Source organism: Erpetoichthys calabaricus, chromosome 14 (genome assembly GCF_900747795.2).
Source record: "Erpetoichthys calabaricus chromosome 14, fErpCal1.3, whole genome shotgun sequence".
Classification (NCBI taxonomy): domain Eukaryota; kingdom Metazoa; phylum Chordata; class Cladistia; order Polypteriformes; family Polypteridae; genus Erpetoichthys; species Erpetoichthys calabaricus.
The window spans coordinates 55,216,649-55,241,522 of record NC_041407.2 but is presented as its reverse complement, the minus strand read 5'-3'; the positions used below and the strand labels follow the sequence as shown (position 1 = coordinate 55,241,522).

Sequence of the window (24,874 nt, the reverse complement as noted above, 5' to 3'; positions counted from 1 at the left end):
ACCACCTCCAAATCCGAGACCATGGTCCTCATCCAGAAAAGGGTGGAGTGCCCTCTCAGGGTTGGTAGCGAGATCCTGCCCCAAGTGGAGGAGTTCAAGTATCTCGGGGTCTTGTTCACGAGTGAGGGAAGAATGGAGCGTGAGATCGACAGGCGGATCAGTGCGGCATCTGCAATAATGCGGGCGCTGCATCGGTCTGTCGTGGTGAAAAAGGAGCTGAGCCACAAGGCGAAGCTCTCAATTTACCAGTCAATCTATGTCCCTACCCTCACCTATGGTCATGAGCTATGGATAGTGACCGAAAGAACGAGATCGCGAATACAAGCGGCTGAAATGAGTTTCCTCACAGGGTGTCTGGGCTTTCCCTTAAAGATAGGGTGAGAAGCTCAGTCATCCGGGAGGGGCTCAGAGTAGAGCCGCTGCTCCTCCGCATCGAGAGGAGTCAGATGAGGTGGCTCGGGCATCTGATCAGGATGCCTCCTGGACACCTCCCTGGTGAGGTGTTCCGGGCACGTCTAACTGGGAGGAGGCCCCGGGGAAGACCCAGGACACGTTGGAGGGACTATGTCTCTCGACTGGCCTGAGAACGCCTTGGGATTCTCCCGGAAGAGCTAGAAGAAGTGGCCGGAGAGAGGGAAGTCTGGGCATCTCTGCTCTAGCTGCTGCCCCCGCGACCCGACCTCGGATAAGCGAGAGACAATGGATGGATGGATGGACAGTATCTGAATGTAAGCCTATGATATTTGAATGGATATTTAAAGGTTATTGTTCTGCTTCAAATATGCCTTTAGATATTGAAATATATACAGTTCCTATCACATCCTATGCGTCATTATATTTTATATATATATTTTATATTTTCAAAAAGGATTTAAAATATACAAAATTCTAATGGACCAAAAATAAAATGTCTCCCTATTTTGGAACCCATCTAAGAAATATAGGAGCTACCCAGCAAGGTTAAGCCATTAAAAATACAAATCTTTCATGTTGCTCTGAAAGAATCAGTCTTCTTTACAAGTATGCATTTCCAAAATGTAAGTATAAGCAAGACACCAAGAATATCCTGAGATGCTTCCCACTGACTTGCTGCTGCTATAAGGTCACCTCGGAAATCTCAGAAATCAAACAGTTAAGCTGTGTTATCAATGAAGTACTCCTGGAAGTTACCATTGCTACTGCCAGTGCCTTATACATTATTATATACCTCCTTGTGAAATTTAAGGATTCATATGTCTTTATTTTATTTTAACAGCTGTATCCTGTGGAGTGCCTCAAGCTCCAGCAAATGGCTCAGTATTTGGCCGTGAATACACACTGGGCACAAGAGCTATATACCAGTGTAATGAGGGCTTTAAATTAGCTTCTGCACAGTCGGCTTTCATTGTTTGCCAGGAGACTGGCAAATGGAGCCCCAGTGATGTTCCTCCTCAGTGCCAAGGTTAGTATGGTGTCACATGGCACATGTTACTTAAGGTGTGAACATGTCCAACTACTGCACAAGAATAGTTTAGCAGTAAATACAGAAAGCTCTTTTCTATTCCTCCTTTTAGCTGTCTCGTGTCCAGAGATCAGCCACAATTCAGTTGAGCATGGACGATGGAGAGTCATTTATGGCAGCCAGAATCAGTATAACACACAGATGATGCTTGTTTGTGATCTGGGGTACTTTTACAGAGGTCATCGTGTGATAAAGTGCCAGGCAAATGGTTCATGGAGCATGTTAATCCCAAAGCCCACCTGCCAGGGTAAGTGCTGCTCCTTTGTTTTTTCTACGTTTACTTTGCAATGTATTACATTTAGTTTATTATAATTGCTATGGAATTTCTTATATACAGTGCATTTTTCATAATTTCAATACAAATCTATCTTTTCCCTTGTGTTTATGTTGTATGTCTTTCAAAACCCTTTAATGTAAGTTTTCTGTTTTGGTGTTAAAAAACCAGAACAATAGTGCATCCAGCCATACTGTATATTGACCAACCAATACCAGTTGTTGAAAACCATATTTTTCTAAGATCAGTATTACTCTCTTAAGTGTTCTTTCTGCATGCACCTTAGCAAAATAATCTGTAAGTGATGTCATATTCTACACAGCGTTTTTTGACAGTGAATGATTAATCAGTGTGTCTCTTGTTTTTTTTTCTAGTTATCTCATGTGGGGATCTTCCAACACCACCCAATGGGAACAAAATTGGCACCCTGACTGTGTTTGGAGCCACTGCTATTTTCTCATGCAACACTGGCTACACGTTGGTGGGGTCTCGTGTACGAGAGTGCTTGGCCAATGGCCTCTGGAGTGGACATGAAGTTCATTGTCTTGGTTAGTTGCCCTGCTTAGGATTTGTCTGCTTGCTTAATTGGTCAGGGGTGGTATGGTGGCAGAGTGGTAGCACTGCTGCCTAGCAGTAGGGAGACCAGTGTTTCACGTACTGAGTCCTCCCTGCGTGGAATTTGCATGTTCTCCCCATTTCTGTGTATGTTTTCTCCAGGTCCTCTGGTTACCTCCCACTGTCCAAAGATTAGATTAGTACTACTAAATTGGCCCTAGTGTGCAGTTGGGGTGTGTGTGTGTGTTCATCCTGCAATAAACTGGTGCCCTGTCCAGGGATTGTTCCTGTCTTACGCTATATACAAGCTGGGTTGGGCTCCTGCATCCCCCAACCCTGACCCCTTTCAGGACTAATCAGGTTAGACAATGACTGACTGGCTTAATTGTTCAGTTATTCTGTCAGGTCCTGAAAAATGCAAGAGAAGATAACTCATTACATATTAAGACTTTAAATCTTTAGAAAGCTTTCAGACAAAAGTTGTCCAAAGTTTCACTCACTCGCTTTATCAGCTTGTCCTGATGAGGAACAACTCAGCTATGCTCTCCGAACCAGCAGACTCCAGATTATTTTTGGAATTCTTAGTTTCTCCAGATCTTCTGGGTCTGCTTGGGAGTTTATCTCCTAGTGGTCAGTGTCCAGGACATATCCCCAGCTTTCAGTTAAATATAAATCAAATATAAAAACATTCATCAGAAATTTGGTGTTTCATTGTGAAAAGGTTTTCATTTTACTCTTACAAAATATGTCATATAATTTTACTTTTAAAAATCAAACAACAATGCATTATTTTTAATTAGCGGATCTTAATTTGTCTGGATCAAAATGTGTACCAGTTAAGTATTTACAAATACTGAAGATTTTTGCAAAAATTAAAGACTTTCAGAAAATTAAGAAAAAAATGACATTCTTTCTCTTTGGGTTTTATTTAGGTGGTCACTGTGGTACTCCAGAGGCAATTGTGAATGGACATATTGTAGGAGAAAATTTTAATTATCGCGGCAGTGTGGTTTATCAGTGCAACCCAGGCTTCCGACTCATTGGTATGTCGGTGAGAATCTGCCAGCAGGACCATCACTGGTCTGGGCGCACACCAGTTTGTGTTCGTAAGTATGATATCATTGAATGTCCATGTGTTTTTTTTACGTTAGCAACTGTTCTTTTTTTCTCAAATTGTATTACTCTAATATATATTTTTTATGCCTTTTCAGCCATTACATGTGGTCATCCTGGAAACCCAGGCAATGGTCTGACACATGGCACACAATTCAACCTAAATGACTTGGTGAGGTTTGTTTGCAACACAGGCTATATTCTGCAAGGTGCCGTCCGCTCCCAATGCCAGTCTAATGGTCAATGGAGCAACTCCATTCCTACTTGCAGAAGTAAGTAAGGGTGCATGTGGATGTATACCATACTGTATTTTCAATATAAATATATATATATATATAGTGTATAATATGACAAGGACAAAAGAAAAAGTGTTGGGGCAGCACGGAAACCCCGTGTATTGTTAAGCGAATAAATGTAGGCTTGTCAGCAAAATAATGCCCCTTAGGACAAGAGTCTTAAACTAGATTGGCAAGGATGATGACACTTCCTGTTAAGTACAGGCCAGGTAGGAAGAGGTGGTTCCAGAGGAACAGACACCATAAGTGATGTCAGAGGTGGTTGGGTTGTCATTCATCCGGTCTGCAGACGGAGGAAGAGAAGAGTCATTAGTATACACCTCCATCTTGTGGACTGGTGTTGAATTACCACCACCAGAGCCTTTAAGTTGTCTCTAAGGCACACGTATGTAACAATATATATCTACAGAATCTTAGCAGGGCACACAAATGAGGTTAGTGTAAACAGTTCATTCACTTCCAAAAGAAAAATGTGAAGATGATTTAAATGAATGCAATAAACAGCAAGGTAGAGCAAATAATATTTAATGTCATGTATTCATAGGACCTTACATCATAAAAAAACATTTTCTTAACTCTCCACATAATGTGAAACACAGCAGCCAGGCCACCACCTTATATTTTCAAATTGGGTTTGGATATACAGTACATTTATACCCAGAAGATGTAAGCAAATTTAAATGGATATAATCTCCCCTAATTGCCAAGTTTCAAAGAGGAAGAAAATGTCATTTTTCTGTATGATTTGTTCATTCAGGAATTATTGCTGTGTTTGTCGGCAAGCAACAAATTAGGAAGGTAAATCTGGCACAGTGAACACCTATAGAGCATTTTGTTTTACTTTCCAAAGTTCTGTATATTTTTTCTTGTGTCTTAAAACATATCATTTGAGGTAAGTTTGGACATCCATCTAGTAGGCTAAAACAAGAGGATTATAATGGACAATTTATGTAAAAATACCTGAGTGAGTGTTTGATGGGGCTTCAGAGAACCCCATGAACCTTGCAAGGAGCAAATATCACTAATCTAATCTATGGTAAATAAATCATATTTCTAAACTACAATGGTGAACACTGGAAAACTATTTAAACATCCAGGAGCAAACAATACTGTGTTAGGCAGATCCAGCTAGTCCCCGTTTACTAGTCAATTCAGAGGATGGAATGCGCAGTCAGAGTAAGAACTCTCATTCAAAGATAACCGAGTGAATACACACCTAACATGCTAAAGGTGGTAGAACACTGAGGCAAAGGGCTTGCAACGTGCAAGCAGGCACCTAGGACTGATTGCAGGGTAATGGCAGGGACCTCCAATAGTGGGCAACATACTTACTTTATTGCACAGGCATAATTTTTGTTGGGTACTCAATACTGCTTGCTCCTGCAACTACAGCCTTATTTGGAGTTATTTTATGCACTGAAAACAAAGACCTACATTGTAAGATAGAGTTATTAGTCCAGAAAAGGGTGATTCTCATTAAATTTCACGGGTATGTCTTCCCACGAGAGAGTTTTCTATCAGAAGAGAATATTCAGTAGTAGATGTCCCTAAGGACTGCCATTAGGTACCAGTGGCTATAATTTAACAAGGAACTAAAATGTCTGGGGACAGTCAGCCCTAAAGTTAAGGGAAACACAAAAAGAATTTGCCTGAGTTATATATAAACATGGGAGCTTTTTTCTATCCCATTAGGCAGAAGTAATAATACAATTGCACAAGAACAGTGTTCGGAGGTACAGAACACTGAATATCAGGTGCCAAGGTTAGGTATTGAAAGATGTAAGGGGAACATAATAAGATTAAAGCAAAGGTTTTTGATATAGGTAGTAGAGCTAGATGTTTACATTTTGGGTGACTCAAGGAGAGATTTTAAAAGACCATGCTCTGTAAGTAACAGGTAACTTCAACTTCAACTTGATGCAGAAGCAGTAGTTCACCAGTGGAGAAAATGTGACTACAAGACAATGACAGCATAAGTCTAAAGGAGACTTGTATGAAGAGAAATCACCGTTTAATTAGTTATTAAGTGTTCACTGCAACTGTATTGTCATGCCAGATGTGAGCACTCAAAGCAGCTCAGCTGGATTATGGTATAGATGCTTCCTACTTGCCCTTTAAACTTCCAGCCATCCTCTTCCAATAGCGTGCTGACAATATGAGAGAAAGCAACTGCTAGATGTTATTAGCCCAGGTGATGCACATGGATTTTCAAGAATGAAACTAGAACAAACAGACTGTTTCTAAATAAACTTTGGATTGATATCAATAACAAGAGGGTTTAATCAATATCATAGTCAAACAAGAATTGCCAGGAGTCATTAATAAGTGTGCAAAAAAGATCATTAAAGGGGCAAGCTCAGTTATGTGACACATTCTGAACAAAAACAAGTGAAGGTGAATCTGCACAGTATTCATATGGATCAAAATCAAAGGTGATGAGAGAAAAAAAAAACAATTCTTCTTCTTCCTCCTTCTCCCAGAACAATAATCAAGAGGACAGAATAAAGTTAAAAAGTGAAAAAAAAGGCTCACACACAAAATTTACAAGAAAATCCATGAAAAAATCAAATAACACTTTATATACAAAGGTACTCGATAAGAACGGCTCTATCAAAATCGATCAGCTGCCTTCTCTCTCCTACACCAGACGGTCAAAAGACAACCCCTGCTGGGTGCTTCTCAGTTTTATATGCCGAGCCGATCTATCTGGCCAATCATTAACACCAGCCCGACACCAAAGCATCTCTATATTTTAGGTGTCTCATTCACATGCGCACAAGCTGCCGGCACACACACACACACACACAACCTGCTCGCACCTCCAACTTCAGGCAGCTTCCTGAAGTTGTTTCCATCCTTTTATTCCCTTTCTCCTGGACTTTCTAATCATACGGCCACCTTGCATGCCCTTCTGCTGCGACTTTTGTGGCTACACTGATATCCTTCCCCGTTATGGCACAAAATAACGCCAGAATGTCAGCGTGGCAGCACTCATGTATTAATGTGAATGTCAGCCCTCCCCACCCACATCAAAACTGCCAATAACGTTTACACCTATAGGTATGTGTTTTCTTTTTATTATTAATCTATACCACAAATCAAACCACTCTAGTTAGTTATAAACTTATTTCTCAATGTACAGTGATACAGCCTATCACAGTGTGTCTATATACAGCATTTATTTATCAATTTATGTATTCATTTGAAGAGCTTCTGTATAAAGCCAAATTTCCACTTGGGGACAGACAAATAAATATCTATCTATCTATCTATCAATCAATCAATCAATGACCTAATCTAACAATAATCCAATACTTCATCTGGTGTCAAAACAATCTCACATGTCTTGACAATGCAAATACATAATCTCCGACAAAGGACTAATTAATGGTGCTTTGCTGGAATTTTTAAGCAAGTCTTCATGGCTGTAATATTGTGGATATTCCTTTGCTAGGATGCTTAAATAAAGCACAATCGTTAAACTTTAACCAAATTAAGCACTAGCAATGTCAGTTCAGCACTTTAGCCTAAACAAGGATACAAACTCCAGGTAATCCCTCATATCAGCACACATCCATTCATTTCCAAATTATGAAAACTTCCAAAATTTTTACATGTATATTGCATCAGTGTTAACACTTAAACTTCTTCTTCTTTTGGCTGCTCCTGTTAGGGGTTGCCACAGTGGATCATCTTCGTCCATATCTTTCTGTCCTCTGCATCTTGTTCTGTTACACCCATCACCTGCATGTCCTCTCTCACCACATCCATAAACTTTCTCCTGCACCTTCCTCTTTTCCTCTTCCCTGGCAGCTCTATCCTTAGCATCCTTCTCCCAATATACCCAGCATCTCTCCTCTGCACATGTCCAAACCAACACAATCTCTCCTCTCTGACTTTGTCTCCCAACCATCCAACTTGAGCTGACCCTCTAATGTACTCATTTCTAATCCTGTCCATCCTCGTCACACCCAGTGCAAATCTTAGCATCTTTAACTCTGCTATCTCCAGCTCTGTCTCCTGCTTTCTGGTCAGTGCCACCGTCTCCAACCCATAAAACATAGCTGGTCTCACTACCGTCCTGTAGACCTTCCCATTCACTCTTGCTGATACCTGTCTGTCACAGATTGCTCCTGACACTCTTCTCCACCCATTCCACCCTACCTGCACTCTCTTTTTCACCTCTCTTCCACAGTCCCCATTACTCTGTACTGTTGATCCCAAGTATTTAAACTCATCCACCTTCGCCAACTCTACTCCCTGCATCCTCACCATTCCACTGACCTCCCTCTCATTTACACACATGTATTCTGTCTTGTTCCTACTGACCTTCATTCCTCTCTTCTCTAGAGCATATCTCCACCTCACCAGAGTCTCCTCAACCTGCTCCCTACTATCGCTACAGATCACAATGTCATCAGCAAACATCATAGTCCATGGGGACTCCTGTCTAAGCTCATCTGTCAACCTGTCCATCACCATTCCAAATAAGAAAGGGCTCAGAGCCGATCCCTGATGTAATCCCACCTCCAACTTGAATGCATTCGTCACTCCTACCGCAGACCTCACCACTGTCACACTTCCCTCCCTCGTATATATCCTGTACAACTCTTATGTATTTCTCTGCCACTCCCGACTTCCTTATACAATACCACACCACAGCTCCTTTCGAGGCACCCTGTCATATGCTTTCTCCAGGTCCACAAAGACACAATGCAACTCCTTCTGGCTTTCTCTAAACTTCTCCATCAACATCCTCAGAGCAAACATTGCATCTGTGGTGCTCTTTCTTAGCATGAAACAATACTGCTGCTCACTAATCATCACCTCACTTCTTAACCAAGCTTCCACTACTCTTTCCCATAACTTCATGCTGTGGCTCATCAATTTTATTCCCCTTTAGTTACTACAGTCCTGCACATCCCCCTTATTCTTAAATATCAGCACCAGTACACTTCTTCTCCACTCCTCAGGCATCCTCTCACTTTCCAAGATTCCATTAAACAAACTGGTTAAAAACTCCACTGCCATCTCTCCTAAACACCTCCATGCTTCCACAGGTATGTCATCTGGACCAACGGCCTTTCCATTTTTCATCCTCTTCATAGCTGCCCTTACTTCCTGATTCACTATCTCAACATCATCTAACCTCTTCTCTCTCTCGTTCTCTTCATTCATAAGCCTCTCAAAGTACTTTTTCCATCTGCTCAACACACTCTACTCGCTTGTGAGTACGTTTCCATCTTTATCCTTCATCACCCAAACCTGCTGCACATCTTTCCCAGCTTGGTCCCTCTGTCTAGCCAATCGGTACAGATCCTTTTCTCGCTCCTTAGTGTCTAACCTCTCATACAACTCATCGTACGCTTTTTCTTTAGCCTTCGCCACCTCTCTCTTCACCTTGCGCCTTATCTCCTTGTACTCTTGTCTACTTTCTGCACGAAAATTCTAAAATAGCAGCATGAATCACTCAAGAAAAAAACTACACAAAAAATTTAAAATTGTTCAAAAAAAGATGTAAAATAAAAACACAAACATAAAAATGAAACTTGTATATTTGGTTTTCAAAATATTAAAGTCCTATGAACAAAAAAAAAAAAATCTAAGGCAAAAAATGTATAAAATCACTAACAAGAACAGAGGGGTTTTTCCAATTCTTAATATGTACTGGAAGGCTTGTATTATAAATGAAATACAGTACATGGCAGAACAATAGCTCATGCTACCAAAGCTTGATCTTTCTTTCTTTCTTTCTTTTTCTTTCTTTCTTTCTGAAGTTTATTTAATTACGTTAAACAGTTGAAAACCGGTGGATCCTCACACTTTTTCCTCTTTGAAAGTATACATGCAATCTGAATGGCCTTTAAAAGCTTTTCAGTTTTTGAAAACAATTTGCACCAAGTGGTCTTTTTTCTGATGCTTTTGTCATTTCCTTCAATTCCAGCAAATTCCATTCTTTTCATACCCCTAAGTTGCTTCTTTCTTTCTGAGATTTATTTAATTATGCAAAACATTTGAAAACCAGTTCTCATTTACAATGACAATGTGACCGAAAGGCATAAGAAATTAAAAATTTATATACACAGGTGACAGATATTAAAGGTAGTATTATTAATAATAAATAACATAAAATCATATGCTAAGAAGCAAACTGGTCTGTTATTAATTTGAATGAACTAGGTTTCATTAAAACAAAAAGCTTAAGATTAACCTTTTCATTTTTGCCCGCATTTCTTCATGGTCTTTCTCCTGGTACATACTGTGTATGTTTACTCCCAGATCCCAAATGTATTTGTATCTTAGTTTAATTAGCATCGCTACACCAACTGGTCGTGTGCCAATACATGTGTGTGTGACAATGGACTGGCATCCCATCCAAGGTCAATTCCTGCCTTTTACCTGGTGCTACCTGAATACATTGTTTTCCTGTAGCACTACTTTGGGCTAGGCAGTTTAAGAAACTGTTATAAACTGATGTACTGTTTATAGCATTGTGAACCAAATCCTTTAAAGTAAAACATGATGATGAAATCCTATAAGGATGTCTTAAAAGATTAATTTGCTACTACTGACTTCACACACACGTGTTATCAGTAAAAATTCAAGAAAATTAAAACCCCAAATGTACTTTCATATTGGAAGTAGTATATTTTCACCATCTGTGGCAAATATGAAAATTTCAGTCATTGTGTATTTGTTTTTTGTTCTGCACACAAATACTTTAAGGTCCCCTAAAGGAGGAGTAGGTTATCAAGAAGAAAAAGTGCAATGTAAAAATATCCTAACAAACCAAATATATATGTAATATTATTTGGTTGCATTTTAAAGCTGGAAAAAAAAAAACATTTTACCTCCTACACTGAGATTCTCTTTATATTCACAGTGTCTCTCACTGAAACTTTAATTAAATTACTTTTTTTTTGCACCCACAGTTGTAAACTGCACAGATCCAAGTCATGTTGAAAACGGAGTGCGCCAGGTTCAGTCCACTGGGCCTCATCGATACAGCTTTGGTACAACAGTTTCATATCAATGCAATCCTGGTTTCTACCTACTGGGCACTCACATTCTAACCTGCCAGGGAGATGGAACTTGGGACCATTCACTGCCCCAATGTCTTTGTAAGTGCAATGTCTTCTCGTCCTGGTATTATGAACATGCAAGAAACTTGAACTGTAATCAAAATTATTTAAGAATTCACATTATGTGCAGTAAAGGAAAAAGAAAAAAAAACTGTTTTTGAAATGCAGGATCAACTGTGGAATGCAGGTGGCTGTATTTTAAATATGTGAATATTTAAACTGTTTGTTGTTTGGCAGCTTAAGAATCATGTCACTCAAGGCAACCTTGAAGTCACTAATAAACAAAAAGTGCATCACTGATTGTAATTAAAGACCTCATTATGGCACTTATGATGAATGAGGTGGATAAAAACAATGTGATACATTCTAGAATGCACCCAGATTCTGAATGCCTGTTTTCTGTTTTCAGTGGTCTCATGTGGTCACCCAAGTGTGCCTCCCAATGGACAGATCTCTGGAGACAGATTCACAGTGGGATCAGTGGTGAGGTACAGCTGCCTGAGTCGCAGGTCTCTGATTGGAAATTCAACCAGGATGTGCCAATTGGATGGGCACTGGAGCGGATCGTTGCCACATTGCTCTGGTAAGAAATGACAGCTTTACAAAAACTGCAGGGGAAAAAATTTATTCACATAGCTTTGCTGTTGTACAAAATGCAAAACTCCACATTTGCATTTATGTAAGATAAGCAAGTCCAAGAAAATAACAGCTAATTTTTTTTTTTTTTTTTTTTATTCTGGGTATGAATAACCAGTTCGAAAAGAACACTGTAAATGCACAGTATAATTATCTTTAATGCTAAAGATGCAAACAATTTTTAATGCTTTCATTTTTACAATGAATAGTAATATTAGTATTTATGCAGTATATTTTTGTTCTCAAAGGTATTTAGGAATTGTTACTACCAGTCTTTGAGTTTTTTCTACTTCACATTCCAGCCCTGAACTTTAAAAAAATGCCACATTTATATTTTTCCCATGTGCATTGAAATATGTTCTCATTGTTCACTTAAAATGTACCAATAATTCATAGTAAAATTGTCTACAAAATGTTATGGAGCATAAAGTGTAAAATCCTTGTTAGTCAAGTTATTTAAGGACTAGACAAAGAGCCCGTTTCGACAACGTAAGATGAAACGGGCACGAGTTTGTGTCAGCAGTGTATGAAGAACAAATGATAAGTAACGAAGAAGTTGTTTTGTAATGATTGTAGTCCACTTTGCTCATTACTGTACAGGCTTGTACTGTTAGTTGATGAATTTTCCAGGCCTATAGTATAATATTGAATGATGAATGATCCAGTACAATATGGAATAGTAATAAGTATAAGCACCACAAACCTGATATAGGTGTATTGAATGAATGCGCAATTGAATCAGAATGCGTAATTAGGCCTCGAGCTGTAGTCGAAATCGCCTTTCAGGCCTCTAGAGCTTTAATCGGTCGCCTTTCTCTTTGAATTTTTGCGGCCATAAATCCGCCACCTGCCACGATGTTGGGGTTGGATGTCGGTCTCATAAGGTTTTTCGGGCAGCTGCGCAGAAGGCGACTGCGCATTTGGCTTCGGACGTGCGCAGAAGGTGCCTGCGCATTTGGCTTCAGACAGACGTGAGTGAGGAGGCAGGCGAATTATGTATTAAGATTTAGTTAAAGCAAGAAAAGTAATTAATACTACTGCCATTCAGAAGCAGATGTAATTAATATATTCGTATTTGGCTGGCTGGATTTTCATTTAATAACTCTACATTTCATAAGGTATCTTTTGCCTCATTACATGAATCCAAACGAAAATACAGTATTTAAAGAAACTAACTTAAAATACTTTTAAAAGAAAGCCACAGATAGAAAGAAGAGGAAAGGAACCATCCATGTGGAAAAGAAGACTGAATAGGAAAATCAGCTATTGGCAGACTGATATTGAACACTTTAAACATCTTGCAGTTTGCCAGAACAAAGGCAATGCTGATATAATAAAACCACCTGGAGAACAAGACTGTTGCTGAAGTAGCAGAAGAATTGAAGAAGTATGTTACAGCAACTGCCACAAAGATTGAGGGATGCAAAGCCAGAAACAAGTGGTTTAGGCGTAATTGTTAGTGCAAGAGCAACCAATAGCAATTCTATCAAGAGCTCAAAAAAGACTAGTATGATCATAATAGAATGGCATACCAAAATGAGAATGTGAAATTCATGAATGACATCAGGAATCCTCCAAATATGACAAGAAGAGTGCATCATGCATAAAAGAGTATATAGAGACTGAACATATGATGCCAAGCTAGCTGCAACAACTGAAGAGTTCAAGAAATAAGTCAAGAAAATGAAAATTGGACAATGTTATGATACAGTAGACTTTGATCATTATTTCTGGGTTCAACATATTTTTTTCTGGTTTTTAAATTGTATGGTGCTATAGTCTTGAATATCAAGAATTACAAATTTATCATTGCTTTCTTTGTAGTTTTTTTACTTAATCATGTTTTATTTGTTCTAGCCTTTGTTTGGAATATCTCCATGGTTACCATTTTAAAGCTCAATTGACACTACAGAACGATCCATTGCTAGAAAAGTGGTTTCAGAGATTGTGCTTCTTGGTGTACTTAATGCAACAATTTAAAAGCCAGCTCTACATATTTACTGCCATCCAAGATTATGGATATTCTTAAATCAAATTCTCTTGTTTGCTCCTCTATAGTTCTTTTAATTGATGGTTTGAAATACTGCTTCTCCTGTATACGACACCCTTTATTTACAATTAGAACTTTGGGGATCTTACAATTATTGGCGATTGATCTTGCATGTTTTATGAATTAAATTGTCATCCATTGGTTCTATTATTTTGCACTTGTGGCCTGCTTTCTTTTCTGCCTGTGGCAGAACAGATCATGTCTGGCAAAAATAAGGTGCATGGATACTGGATTAAATGCTTTACCTACTTACACCCATCAAAGGAAAATCCTACTGCCCCTTGGCATAGTTGAGGATATCAACAGGCAAAATAAGAAGAGGGTCACATCAAGCAGCTCTAGGCCAATGACATACCTACCAATAACCTACAAGCTCATGACAGCAATTATTGCTTGGACCATATGGGGCTATCTACAAGCAAAGTGTATAATTACCGAGAAACAAAAAAGCAACCCTAGGAGGTCTAAGGGCACAAAAGATCTGCTTGTAATCAACAAGATGAGTCTAAGATATTGAAGATGGAGGATGTCCAACCTCAGTATGACCTAAATGACAACAAGAAAAAAATCTGGTTTATGGCCTTACTGCTGGATCATGAGATGTCTTGAGATGCGTGGAGTTAGCAAAAACATCAGAACATTCCTGAGATCAACAATGAGCAAGTGGAACTCCTTGCTAGCTGTGAATGGACAAGTCCTCTCCCATGTTTAAATCAGGTGAAGAATTTTCCCTGTGGATTCGCTGTCACTGTTGTGGTACATATTAGTCATGATTCCCCTGACAACCATCTTCAGGTAATCGAGGCTCAGATATCTTAATTCAACTGCGAAGATTCCACACCTCCTTCATATCTGTGACCTCAAACTATATAGCATGTCATCAGCTGAGCTTGAGTTGCTAATAAAAACACCGTGACAATATTAAGTGGACACATCTCAGTAGAATTCTGGGTATAAAAATTGGGCATCCTCAAGTTCCATAGTGAGTCTGTCACGCAGGCAACAGATGTCTGAGTGCTGATTCTGGGGGATAGCTACAAACACCTGGGTCTCCTTCAGGCTGATCACATCCATTGAATATATTAGGACAGCCTACATGTATCTTAGAGACAATGAGGTTAAAAGTGGACAAAATTGATACTTGGATATGACAGAGGAATGACAACTTCAAGAGAGAGGCCTGATACTAGCCATTCAGGACCAGGAACTACGCAACAATACAATCAAGACAAGAATCAATACAACTGAAGAAGAATGCAAGTGCTAGCTCTGCCATGAGAAGGGAGGAGACACCTAGTCAGCACCTGCAGCAAGGTTGTATGACAGACTACAAGGAGAGGCACAACAAAGAGACAAAAACAATACCTTCAAATCTGTGTAAGAAATATAAATTTCCAGCTGCTGACAAGTGCTGGGAATGTGAAGTCGTGAAGGTGTTGCAGAAGAATCACACCAAGCTACTCACCAGAATACATACAAACAAATGTCTGAGACACAATATCCTAGATATTAACCTGGAGGAAAATACACAGGTGTGGTTATTGGACCTTGCAATCCCTGTAGACAGTCAAATTGAAAAAGAAAGTAACAGAAAAGATTTCCAAGTATCAAGTCCCTTAGTAGAGCAATTATGGGAAAAGGCATTCACAATGCTAACAATAATTTATGGAGCGCTGGGCGCAATTCATAGAGACCTTGTAAAACACTTAAGGACACTGGAGCTGGACAACATCATGCCTCTACAAGGCACAGTACATCCCGGTGGAAATACCTCTGAGATTCCCATGTCCAGGGTTAGGACAGAGACAATCAGGGAATTACTATTATTATTATTTATAAAACCCTGTTCCTATTCTAAATGTACTTATGGTGTGGGTTGCACCAATGGTGGTAGCTTCCAAAAGATCGCTCTCTACGATGGACTCAAAATGTTGGTGTTAACCCTTGTTATACTCTAAGCCACATGCTTTTTATGAGATTAAATACAGAATATACAAATCTGATTATTATAAACAACTAAGAAGTGCCATTGTGGCGGAGTGGTTAGCATTGTTTCCTCACAGTACCAGAAACATGAGTTCAAATTCTAGCCTAGACACCGTCTGTGTGGAGTTTGCACATTTTGGTTAACCATTTGAAAATTCCCACTTCCATTGCAATACTGTAGACACAGACATGATATTCCTTTGGAAAGAATCCACCTGCAGTCACTTATGTAAAGCAGACACACAATTATCTCCAAGATCAGTCTGCACTAAATCTCAGGCTAAGCTTTTGCCAGTTACACACAGACAGTTGCCAGGTCCTTTATTTTAAACAGTTTAAATTTTTATAATAAAATGTCTGACAGTTTAATGTCCTCAAATTGACAAAGTAACTCTATTACCATAGGTCTTCCATTTTAACAGTTGTAACAGTCAACTAATGTGGCAAGTCTTTTATGCTGAATGAAAATACTGCTCCAAAGCAATGCTGTCTAGTAGTTTAAGGCTGGCATGAAAGATCTGAAAAATCAACTAAACTATCATATTTTATGCAGGTTGAATAATGTGCTGTTATGCGGTGTGAAAGTGAGCGATTAAAAACGAATCAAATTTGACAGGTGGCTAAGTGGCATCCTTTAAAATTGCATTTTGCCAAGGGACTGAGCATTAGTCAGCTTCTCCTTTGCTGACAATAACACCTATCATGCCTTTGGGTCACAACCTAGCTCTTCTGGGAGAATGCTTCTAGAAGAATAATTTAGATTATGTGATTTGAGGAAATTCTAACCAAGTAAAAATGTTTTAGTAACTGAACAAATAATTTTAAATAAAAAGAATTGTGATTAAAATTGGTTTTAAGAAAAGAATAATCATGCCAGTGCTACAATTCTATGTACTATAGTCTCAGAATTGAAAATGTAGACCTCAGTTACATGAATGACTCAAAGAAGTTTGATTGACTGACAGACAGACAGACAGACAGACAGACAGACAGACAGACAGACAGACAGACAGACAGATAGCATCTTGAATAAATTTATATAAAGAATGAAGGAGAAATCCATTCATTCCATCACTGACCTCAGTTTTTCACATTTCAGTGTTTTCAGGACACCATAATCTAACCCAGGAACATCTGACAAAAGCCTACAACCATGATGAGAAGCTAATGCATTACAAGACACACTCACTCCTCACTTACACACATACTGTATCAGTTATTCGAGACTAATTAGCCTGCTGCATGTTGGTTAGATATTCAGTTAAGAATTTCACTATACTCAACATATGTGACGATACCATTACTACTGCTACCACTACTATTAATCTGTGGAGCAACTCTTTAGGATAACGGAGGAAACTAAAACAACACAAGAGAACACAACGTGAATATGAAAACCCTCTCTAGAAAATTAACAAACCAGCAATTATACTTGGGTCTCTATTGAACATTATATTTGGCAAACTTAGGGCCAGGTAGTAGGGGATCAGAGCCTATTACAGCAGCAGTGACTGCTTGGACTAGGCCAGACCATCTCAAGGCCCACTCTCACATATACATCCACACTCACACGAAGAGAATTTGGTGTTGCCAGTGTTAACCCAACTTGCATATCTTTGGAGCTGATTACCAACAAGCCAAAAGGAATACCTATACAGAAACAAAAAGAATATGTAAACACCATGCAGCACTAGCCGAACATGAAATTTGAAACCAGGACATTGGATTCATGAGGCAACATGAATTGCCACCAAGCCACTTTAGAACAGGGGTGTAATTTATGATTTTATTTTTTGATTATTCTTTAAATAGATGGAAACCTTTTATATCAACATATTCGACTGCAATTTGTATTTCTCAATTGCGATACATTTTAAAAACATATTCATACTAGTTATGTTACACTGTATTTTTGTACACAAATATATTGTAGCTACACTTTGGTAATAAACATTTCTTTTGAAGCTATATATTTTTAAATCATTTAATACTTAAAATGTCAGTATTTTGTAGATTCCACATATCTTTGCCCAACTGTTTTTTTCCATATTTAGTAGATCTCTCAATACAGTATCATGCTTTAAGATGCAGCTTACTTAACTTACTTTTATATATCATCCAATAAAACCACAAAAAGATTACTGAGAGACAGTATTGGGCAACTCATGATAGTTGTGTTTTTTTTTGTTATTCTCTCTAAAGATTTCTTATTCAGGTTATATAATGTTTTTTCAGGAGACAGCCTGGGCATGTGTGGTGACCCTGGTGTACCTTCTCACGGGATTCGGCTGGGAGACGAGTTCTCGGTGGCAAGCACAGTGCGGTTCAGCTGTGAACCGGGGTACCTCCTTCGTGGCTCTTCTGAGCGCACCTGTCAAGCCAATGGCTCATGGACCGGAATACAGCCAGAGTGTCATGGTAAAGGATTCAGTTGTTTCTTTGTTTATTCACTGCAAATTGAAATAATAAGTCCATTTTATTATGCTTTAATTTTGTAAACAGTGCTATCTGCTCTAAAGTGAAATCTTTTTGAAAAGACCTTGGTATTTTCTATTGTTTTTGCTTTTCATTTGCAGGATTATAGCATTAAAACAATAGTTAAATTTGACCTTTTTTTAGATGCCAAAACTTTAGCAAGCAATCAGTATTGTGAACAGTATATATATATATGAAGGGCATTTTTAAAATGAGATATCAGTATTTTAGACACTATAATTTATAATTTGGGCAAATTAATAATAACTTACTGTTTTTGTTTTATAAATTCAAAGGAGTTCATTGTTTAATTGACTTAATTTTAGACAAAATGAGAAGTTTTAAAATGTGCATATATAAAGCAAAACAAGCAAGTGCTGATTTTTCAGCCTTAAATGTAAACCTTAATTTGACTAATTAATTAACAATGCTTTCTATTAATAATTCATTTACTTCAACAGATAGCCAAAAAAAAAAAAAGCTAAAGACCAAAATAATTAAGTATAATTCCATGAGAAACCTCTATTGTAAGGCTGTTTTTAATCATTTTTCAATCTCTATGAATTAATGACCTTTCATTTACTTACAAATGACCTGCTCTTGTAAAGCTGTCGTCAGTAAAGACATCTGTTAAATGAATTAATGATGATAATAATAATGTAGTACCATGAGTGAAATAATAATGACTGAGTAGAGAACGTTCATTTAAATTGTAAAGGAGGTGTGTTTACTTTTCCTTTATTTTATAGTGCAATGCAACATATTGCTGAGCATGTGGGCTTGCCACTTCTCTGTAATCAACTTGTATTTGCATTTCTAAAGTGCGAATAAAGCAGGAGGTTACAGTTTAAAAACAGAATGACAAACAAAGTATATAGCATCTCAGCTACTGATTGATTATTGAAGCTTTTCACTTTAGTTAATACTATTCATAATCCATCCATCCATTATCCAACCCACTATGTCCTAAATACAGTGTCACGGGGTCTGCTGGAGCCAATCCCAGCCAACACAGGGCGCAAGACAGGAAACAAACCCCGGGCAGGGTGCCAGCCCATCGCAGAATACTATTCATAATATTATACCTAAATGAAGTATTTGCAGTGTGATCATATATCGAAGTACAAACAAAGACAATTTTAATAACTAGCTTATACCACTTAAATGAGAATGCGGCCCCTTTCATTTATTCATTAAATCAGAATTGATTCATTCACCCTTCATATGTTATTTGACATGCACTCACGTACCCTCCTGCACAAGATTATCCTTCAGACACATACCATTACAGTGACAATCAATGCTCATTTTTAATTACTGAGCACACACCTTTTGACACAAAAGTGCTGATCTAATACTTAGCCATTGAACCAATACAAACTCACTCGCCAGATAACCCAATGATCAGTTACACACACACGTACCTGCTGAATCAGATATACACACACTTCACATCATTAATTCAACTTTTATTCACAGTCTACACACAGTCATTCATCTATTGAGACAGTAGTTGACGCTCTCCTGTAATCTAAATAAATATACTGAACTGAACTGAAATATAATGAAAAAAGATTATATAAAATTGAATATCGACTGATTAATTTATAACTGCATCGGAAGTCCACCATTGATCCTTTTTTTGACTAATTTGTTTATTGTGCCAAGAGGTCAGTAAAAAGCATAGGATGAATCTCTCTACTACATCTTGCAGAATGTTTAATACACATACTGTATACATAACAACATGTATGTATGTGTATATATATATATATATATATATATATATATATAACAAAATATAAAGAATAAAATCCTCCTTTGTATATTATAGTTATGCATTTGATACAATCAAATCAGAACTCCTCCTCCCTGATCTCCAGCAACTTGAACAATACCACATTTCTTCAGGTTTTTCTCAGGAACATATGCAAGATTGGGTTTTGGATGACTTGGCAGCCATCTATCAGGGTGACTCTATACACAGATACATCTCATGGGGACATTCTGCTTCCATTTTTTTTTTTTTCTACCCCTACCCTTTGCCTCGATAGCTTCTTCATATAACTTTATGTAAAACTGCTACAGTGTGCAGAAGATATAACTCTGGTCTGCCAGATATTGGAATGGAATGATGTAGGGATGAGCATTGATAGACTTACTGGTGAAGCTTCACCAATCTAGTGAACGTAGTGAAACGTTCTGAAAATGTCTGAAATTGCTGTGGATTTAAGAAGACATGCCCCTGTCTGAAATCATCTGGTCAAAAATAATCTCAGTGTCAGGTGAAATTATTTTAGATACTGGGTTACTTTAATTCTCATAGTGTGCAATGAAAACATTGCTTTGATCTTATACTTTTTGTTCTGCCAATATTATTCAATCTGTTAAATAGGGGAGACATTGAAAGCACCTTTTCAACCATCATCACAAGTGTTCAGCCAGCGATTCGCACTGAGTATCACTGCAAATTCAATTTTAACTTTTCCTTCACAGAGAATTTTGCAGAACAAGTGTAGTTTGATGACCAGTGGAATTTGTGCTATTGACACAAGAAGAACGCAGTTTAGTGCAAGCTTGGAAGAATTTTCATATACACATTCTGCATATGTCTGTCTGCCATTTAGTGTATATATAAAGTTCTTTAGTGGAAAAAAAATCACCAGCCTTCTTTTTACATTTTTTTGAGTTGTGAGACATGTGTTGTGATTGTTTTGGTCATATGATACCCAGTTTGCCATTTATGAGGAGAATCTTGGCAAGACCAAGCTTAAACATGTGTCAGAGACTAAAGTAATACTCTGTACTTTGCTCTATAGCACTTGGATATGAATATCCTTAGCCTTATCTGTAGGAATCAAGAAAAGGGCGAGTGTGATTGTTAGGTGATGGCAAGTAGCAGGTTCTCTTGTAGTGGCTATTTCTTGCAGAGAAAACTCAGCAATGTAAATAAGAGCCATGAAATATAATTGATTTTGCTGACTTACTATGGATTATCTGTGTTGCACAACTGTTGCAAAAATGTAGATAAATGCAAAACTGTGAACAAGGTTTTAGGGAACAATCTCGGAGTATCATGTTCTGTAATTGTGAAATTGAATACAAAGCTAATATTGCTAAACTTCATGCAAAACATAACTGTTGCACTATTCTTCACTTTTTTGTTTGGCGTTGATCAATACATAATGTGAAATGGGCGGCACAGTGGCGCAGTGGGTAGTGCAGCTGCCTCACAGTTAGGAGACACGGGTTCACTTCCTGGGTCCTCCCTGTGTGGAGTTTGCATGTTCTCCCCGTGTCTGCGTGTGTTTCCTCCAGGTACTCCGGTTTCCTCCCACAGTCCAAAGACATGCAGGTTAGGTGCACTGATGATTCTGAATTGTCCCTAGTGCGTGCTTGGTGGGTGTGTGTGTGCATGCCCTTCCCGGGGTTGTGTTGGCTGGGATTGGCTCCAGCAGACCCCCGTGACAATGTAGTTAGGATATAGCGGGTTGGATGATGGATGGATGGATGGATAATGTGAAATTAGATGTTGAGAGAACAGATCGTTCCCCTAATTCTGCTCTTGTTTCAGCATTCTATACACATGCTCCGTCCAGAAGTGGGTGGCTAATATAATCAATTACACTTGTCCAGGTATTTACTTTCAGTCATTAACATTGGGAAAGAAGCTTCAAGTCATTGAAAAGAAGAACTATTCTTCATTTCAAAAGTGTCTTCTGTACAACAGAATAAATCAAACTACTGTTTGCGAATCAACAGAGTGCTCCCCAGTCCTTCATCTCTTGACATCCATTGACCCCACCTACTATTATACAGAAGTGCTAATAACAGTTTGTAGCTTTTTTTTTATAATTTTATTTTATTGATTTAATTGTAATCACACAACAATCCATACAAATAGATCAATTTTTTACAAAAATATGAATGAAAACAAATCAACTCAACCCCTGAGATAGAGAGCATGTCCAGCAGAGTAAAACTTAAAGCTAGTAAAAATAAGTAAATATATGAATTAATAAGTGCATAAAGAGAAATGGGGAGAGAATCTGCTTCCTCATTACTTTAAATGCTTATTCTAAAATGTTCTTGATTAGATCCTGCCAGGTTTTGAAAAAGTTCTGCACAGATCCTCTAAGTGCAAATTTGATTTTTTCCAGTTTCAAATAGTATATAACATCAGTTACCCACTGACTTAACAGAGGAGAGTTAGGATTCTTCCAGTTGAGCAAGATAAGTCTACGTGCCAATAGTGTAGAGAAGGCAATCACAGTTTGTTTATCCTTCTCCACTGTAAGCCCATCTGGGAGTACACCAAACACAGCTGTTAGTGGATTAGGAGGGATTGTGACACCAAGGCTGTCTGAAAGGCATTTAAAAATTTTGATCCAGAATGATGTTAATTTGGTGCAGGCCCAAAACATATGGCCTAGTGAGGCTGGAGCTTGTTTGCAATGTTCATAGGTTGGATCTTGCCCTGGAAATATTTTGGACTTTTTTAAACGAGATCGATGTGCTCGATATATAATTTTGAGTTGAATAATTCTATGCTTTGCGCATATGGACCTCGAGTGAATTCTCTGCATTGCTACCTTCCACTCCTTTTCTGAGATGTTGAGTGAGAGATCCTTTTCCCACTGTCCTCTTGGATCTTTGAAAGATAGGGACTGTAAAATGGTTTTATATATTACAGAAATGCTGTCTGAGTCCTCAAGACTGATCAATATTTTTTCCAGCAAAGATGGAGGTGGGAGGTGAGGAAAATTGGACATGTTCTGTTTAACAAAGTTTCTAATTTGAAGGTAGTGAAAGAAAAATTAAATTTGGAATGTAATTGTTCGTAGGATGCAAAGACGTTGTCTATGTACAGATCTCTAAGTGATTTAATCTCAAATGTTTTCCAGATATTAAAAACTGCATATGTTTGAGAGAGTGGAAAAATGTGGTTCTCCAGCAGAGGTGCCACAGTTAAAAGATTCTCTATCTTAAAATGCTTCCTACATTGGTTCCATATTCTGTGAAGCACCATTTTGTTGTTAGTATATTGCCGATAACTTGCATTTATTGGGGCACAAAGCAAGGAATATAAAGAAGTACTGTAGGATTTTATTTCTATTGCGGACCAAGCCTGTGTATGTTCATCTATTTGTGTCCGTGTCCAGGTTTTTATAGCTTGTATGTTTGCTGCCCAGTAATAAAACTGAAAGTTCGGTAGAGCCATGCCACCTTCTGCCTTAGGTCTTTGTAGGGTTACTCTTTGGATACGTGGATGTTTAGAATTCCAAATAAATGAGGTTATGGTTGAATCTAATTGCTTACAAAATTATTTATTAATGAATATTGGAATGTTTTGAAATAAAAATAGAAGCTTAGGAAGGATATTCATCTTAACAATGTTAATTCTTCCAGCTAAAGTGAGATGAAGGATTGACCATCTATCCAAGTCTTACTTAATTTTTTCCTTACAGATGGCGAAATTTTGTTGATAAAGAGCTTTATGTTTACTTGTGATGTTTACCTCTAGATATATAAACTGATCTGCAATGATAAAAGGTAGGGCGTCCAATCTAATATTGTGTGCTTAAGAATTCACTGGAAAGAGCACACTTTTAGTCAAATTAATTCTGAGACCAGAAATCTTTTGAAATTCTATTAGTGCTCTTAGGACTGCAGTCACAGTATTTTGTGGGTCTGATATATACAGTACCATAACATCTGCATATAGAGACATTTTCTGTCTTTCTCTGATAATCCCCTTTATAATAATAATTCTGTCCTTCTCTGATAATCCCCTTTATCTCATAAGCATTTCGACAGTGAACTGCCAGTGGCTCAGTGGTGATTGCAAAAAGTAGTGGTGACAAGGGGCATCCTTTTCTGGTACCACTTTCTAGTTTAAAGTAGTCTGAATTAATATTTTTAATACACACTGAAGCTTCTGGATTAGTATACAGTAGTTTGATCCATGCACAAATGTTCGGGTCAAACCCAAATTTCTCCAATGTAGTGAAAAGGTAGTTCCATTCAATCATATCAAATGCTTTTTCTGCATCCAAGGATAATAATATTTCTGGGGTGTTTGACTTTTCTGGTGAATATATTATATTAAACAGGCTTCGAAGATTGGAAGCTAAGTGTTGACCTTTAATAAATCCAGTTTGATCTTGTAATATTACTGAAGGCAGCATTTTCTCTGTCGTCCTAGCTAGGACTTTGGAGAGTATCTTAACAACATTATTCAGAAGTGAAATTGGTCTGTATGATGCACATTGTAATAAGACTTTATTTTGTTTAGGAAAGAGGGTGATTAATGCTTGCCAAAAAGTTTTAGGTAGAATTTTATTTTCTCTAGCTTCTGTGAATGTTGCTAATAAAGCAACTGAGTGGAGAATTTCTTATAAAATTCAATAGGGTAGCCATTGGGGCCTGCTGCTTTCCTACTCCGAAGTGACTTTATAGCATCTAGTAATTCTGATAGGTTTATACAATTCCTCTTGCACTATTTGTGATACCTGTAATGCATCCAGAAATACATTAGATTGTGTCTTGTCTTCTTTAAACTCAGTCGAATATAAGAACTCGTAGTAGTCTCTAAATGTGTGCATTATATTTTAATGGTCAATGATTTTGTCTCCGTTTGTGTTGGTGATTGCTGGGATTGCATTGCGAACTTTTCGCTTCTGGATTTGTTGAGCTAAGAGCTTATTAGCTTTCTCTCCATGTTCATAGTAATGATGTCTTGATTTAAAAATGAGTTGTTCAGTTTCTTTAGTTGTCAAGAGGTTGAGCTCTGAATGCAGAGCCTGCCTTTTCCTATGAAGAGCCTCACTTGGACACCTGGCACGTTCTTGATCTATTCTAGTAGTTTCGCTGGTTAGCTCTGATACCTTCTTGGTTTCCAATTTA

The 24,874-nt window shown here is 38.0% G+C and overlaps 1 protein-coding gene across 1 annotated transcript in view; it reads left to right on the top strand.

Moving 5' to 3' along the window:
* The window catches only part of csmd2 (CUB and Sushi multiple domains 2), a 991,046-nt gene that overhangs the window by 928,472 nt on the left and 37,700 nt on the right, over nt 1–24,874 (top strand). The window contains exons 50-57 of the mRNA XM_051919055.1: nt 1,256–1,441; nt 1,554–1,748; nt 2,150–2,323; nt 3,263–3,436; nt 3,542–3,715; nt 10,672–10,860; nt 11,231–11,404; nt 17,729–17,911. Coding sequence (XP_051775015.1) covers nt 1,256–1,441; nt 1,554–1,748; nt 2,150–2,323; nt 3,263–3,436; nt 3,542–3,715; nt 10,672–10,860; nt 11,231–11,404; nt 17,729–17,911 — 1,449 coding nt within the window. The remainder of the gene's footprint in view (nt 1–1,255; nt 1,442–1,553; nt 1,749–2,149; nt 2,324–3,262; nt 3,437–3,541; nt 3,716–10,671; nt 10,861–11,230; nt 11,405–17,728; nt 17,912–24,874) is intronic.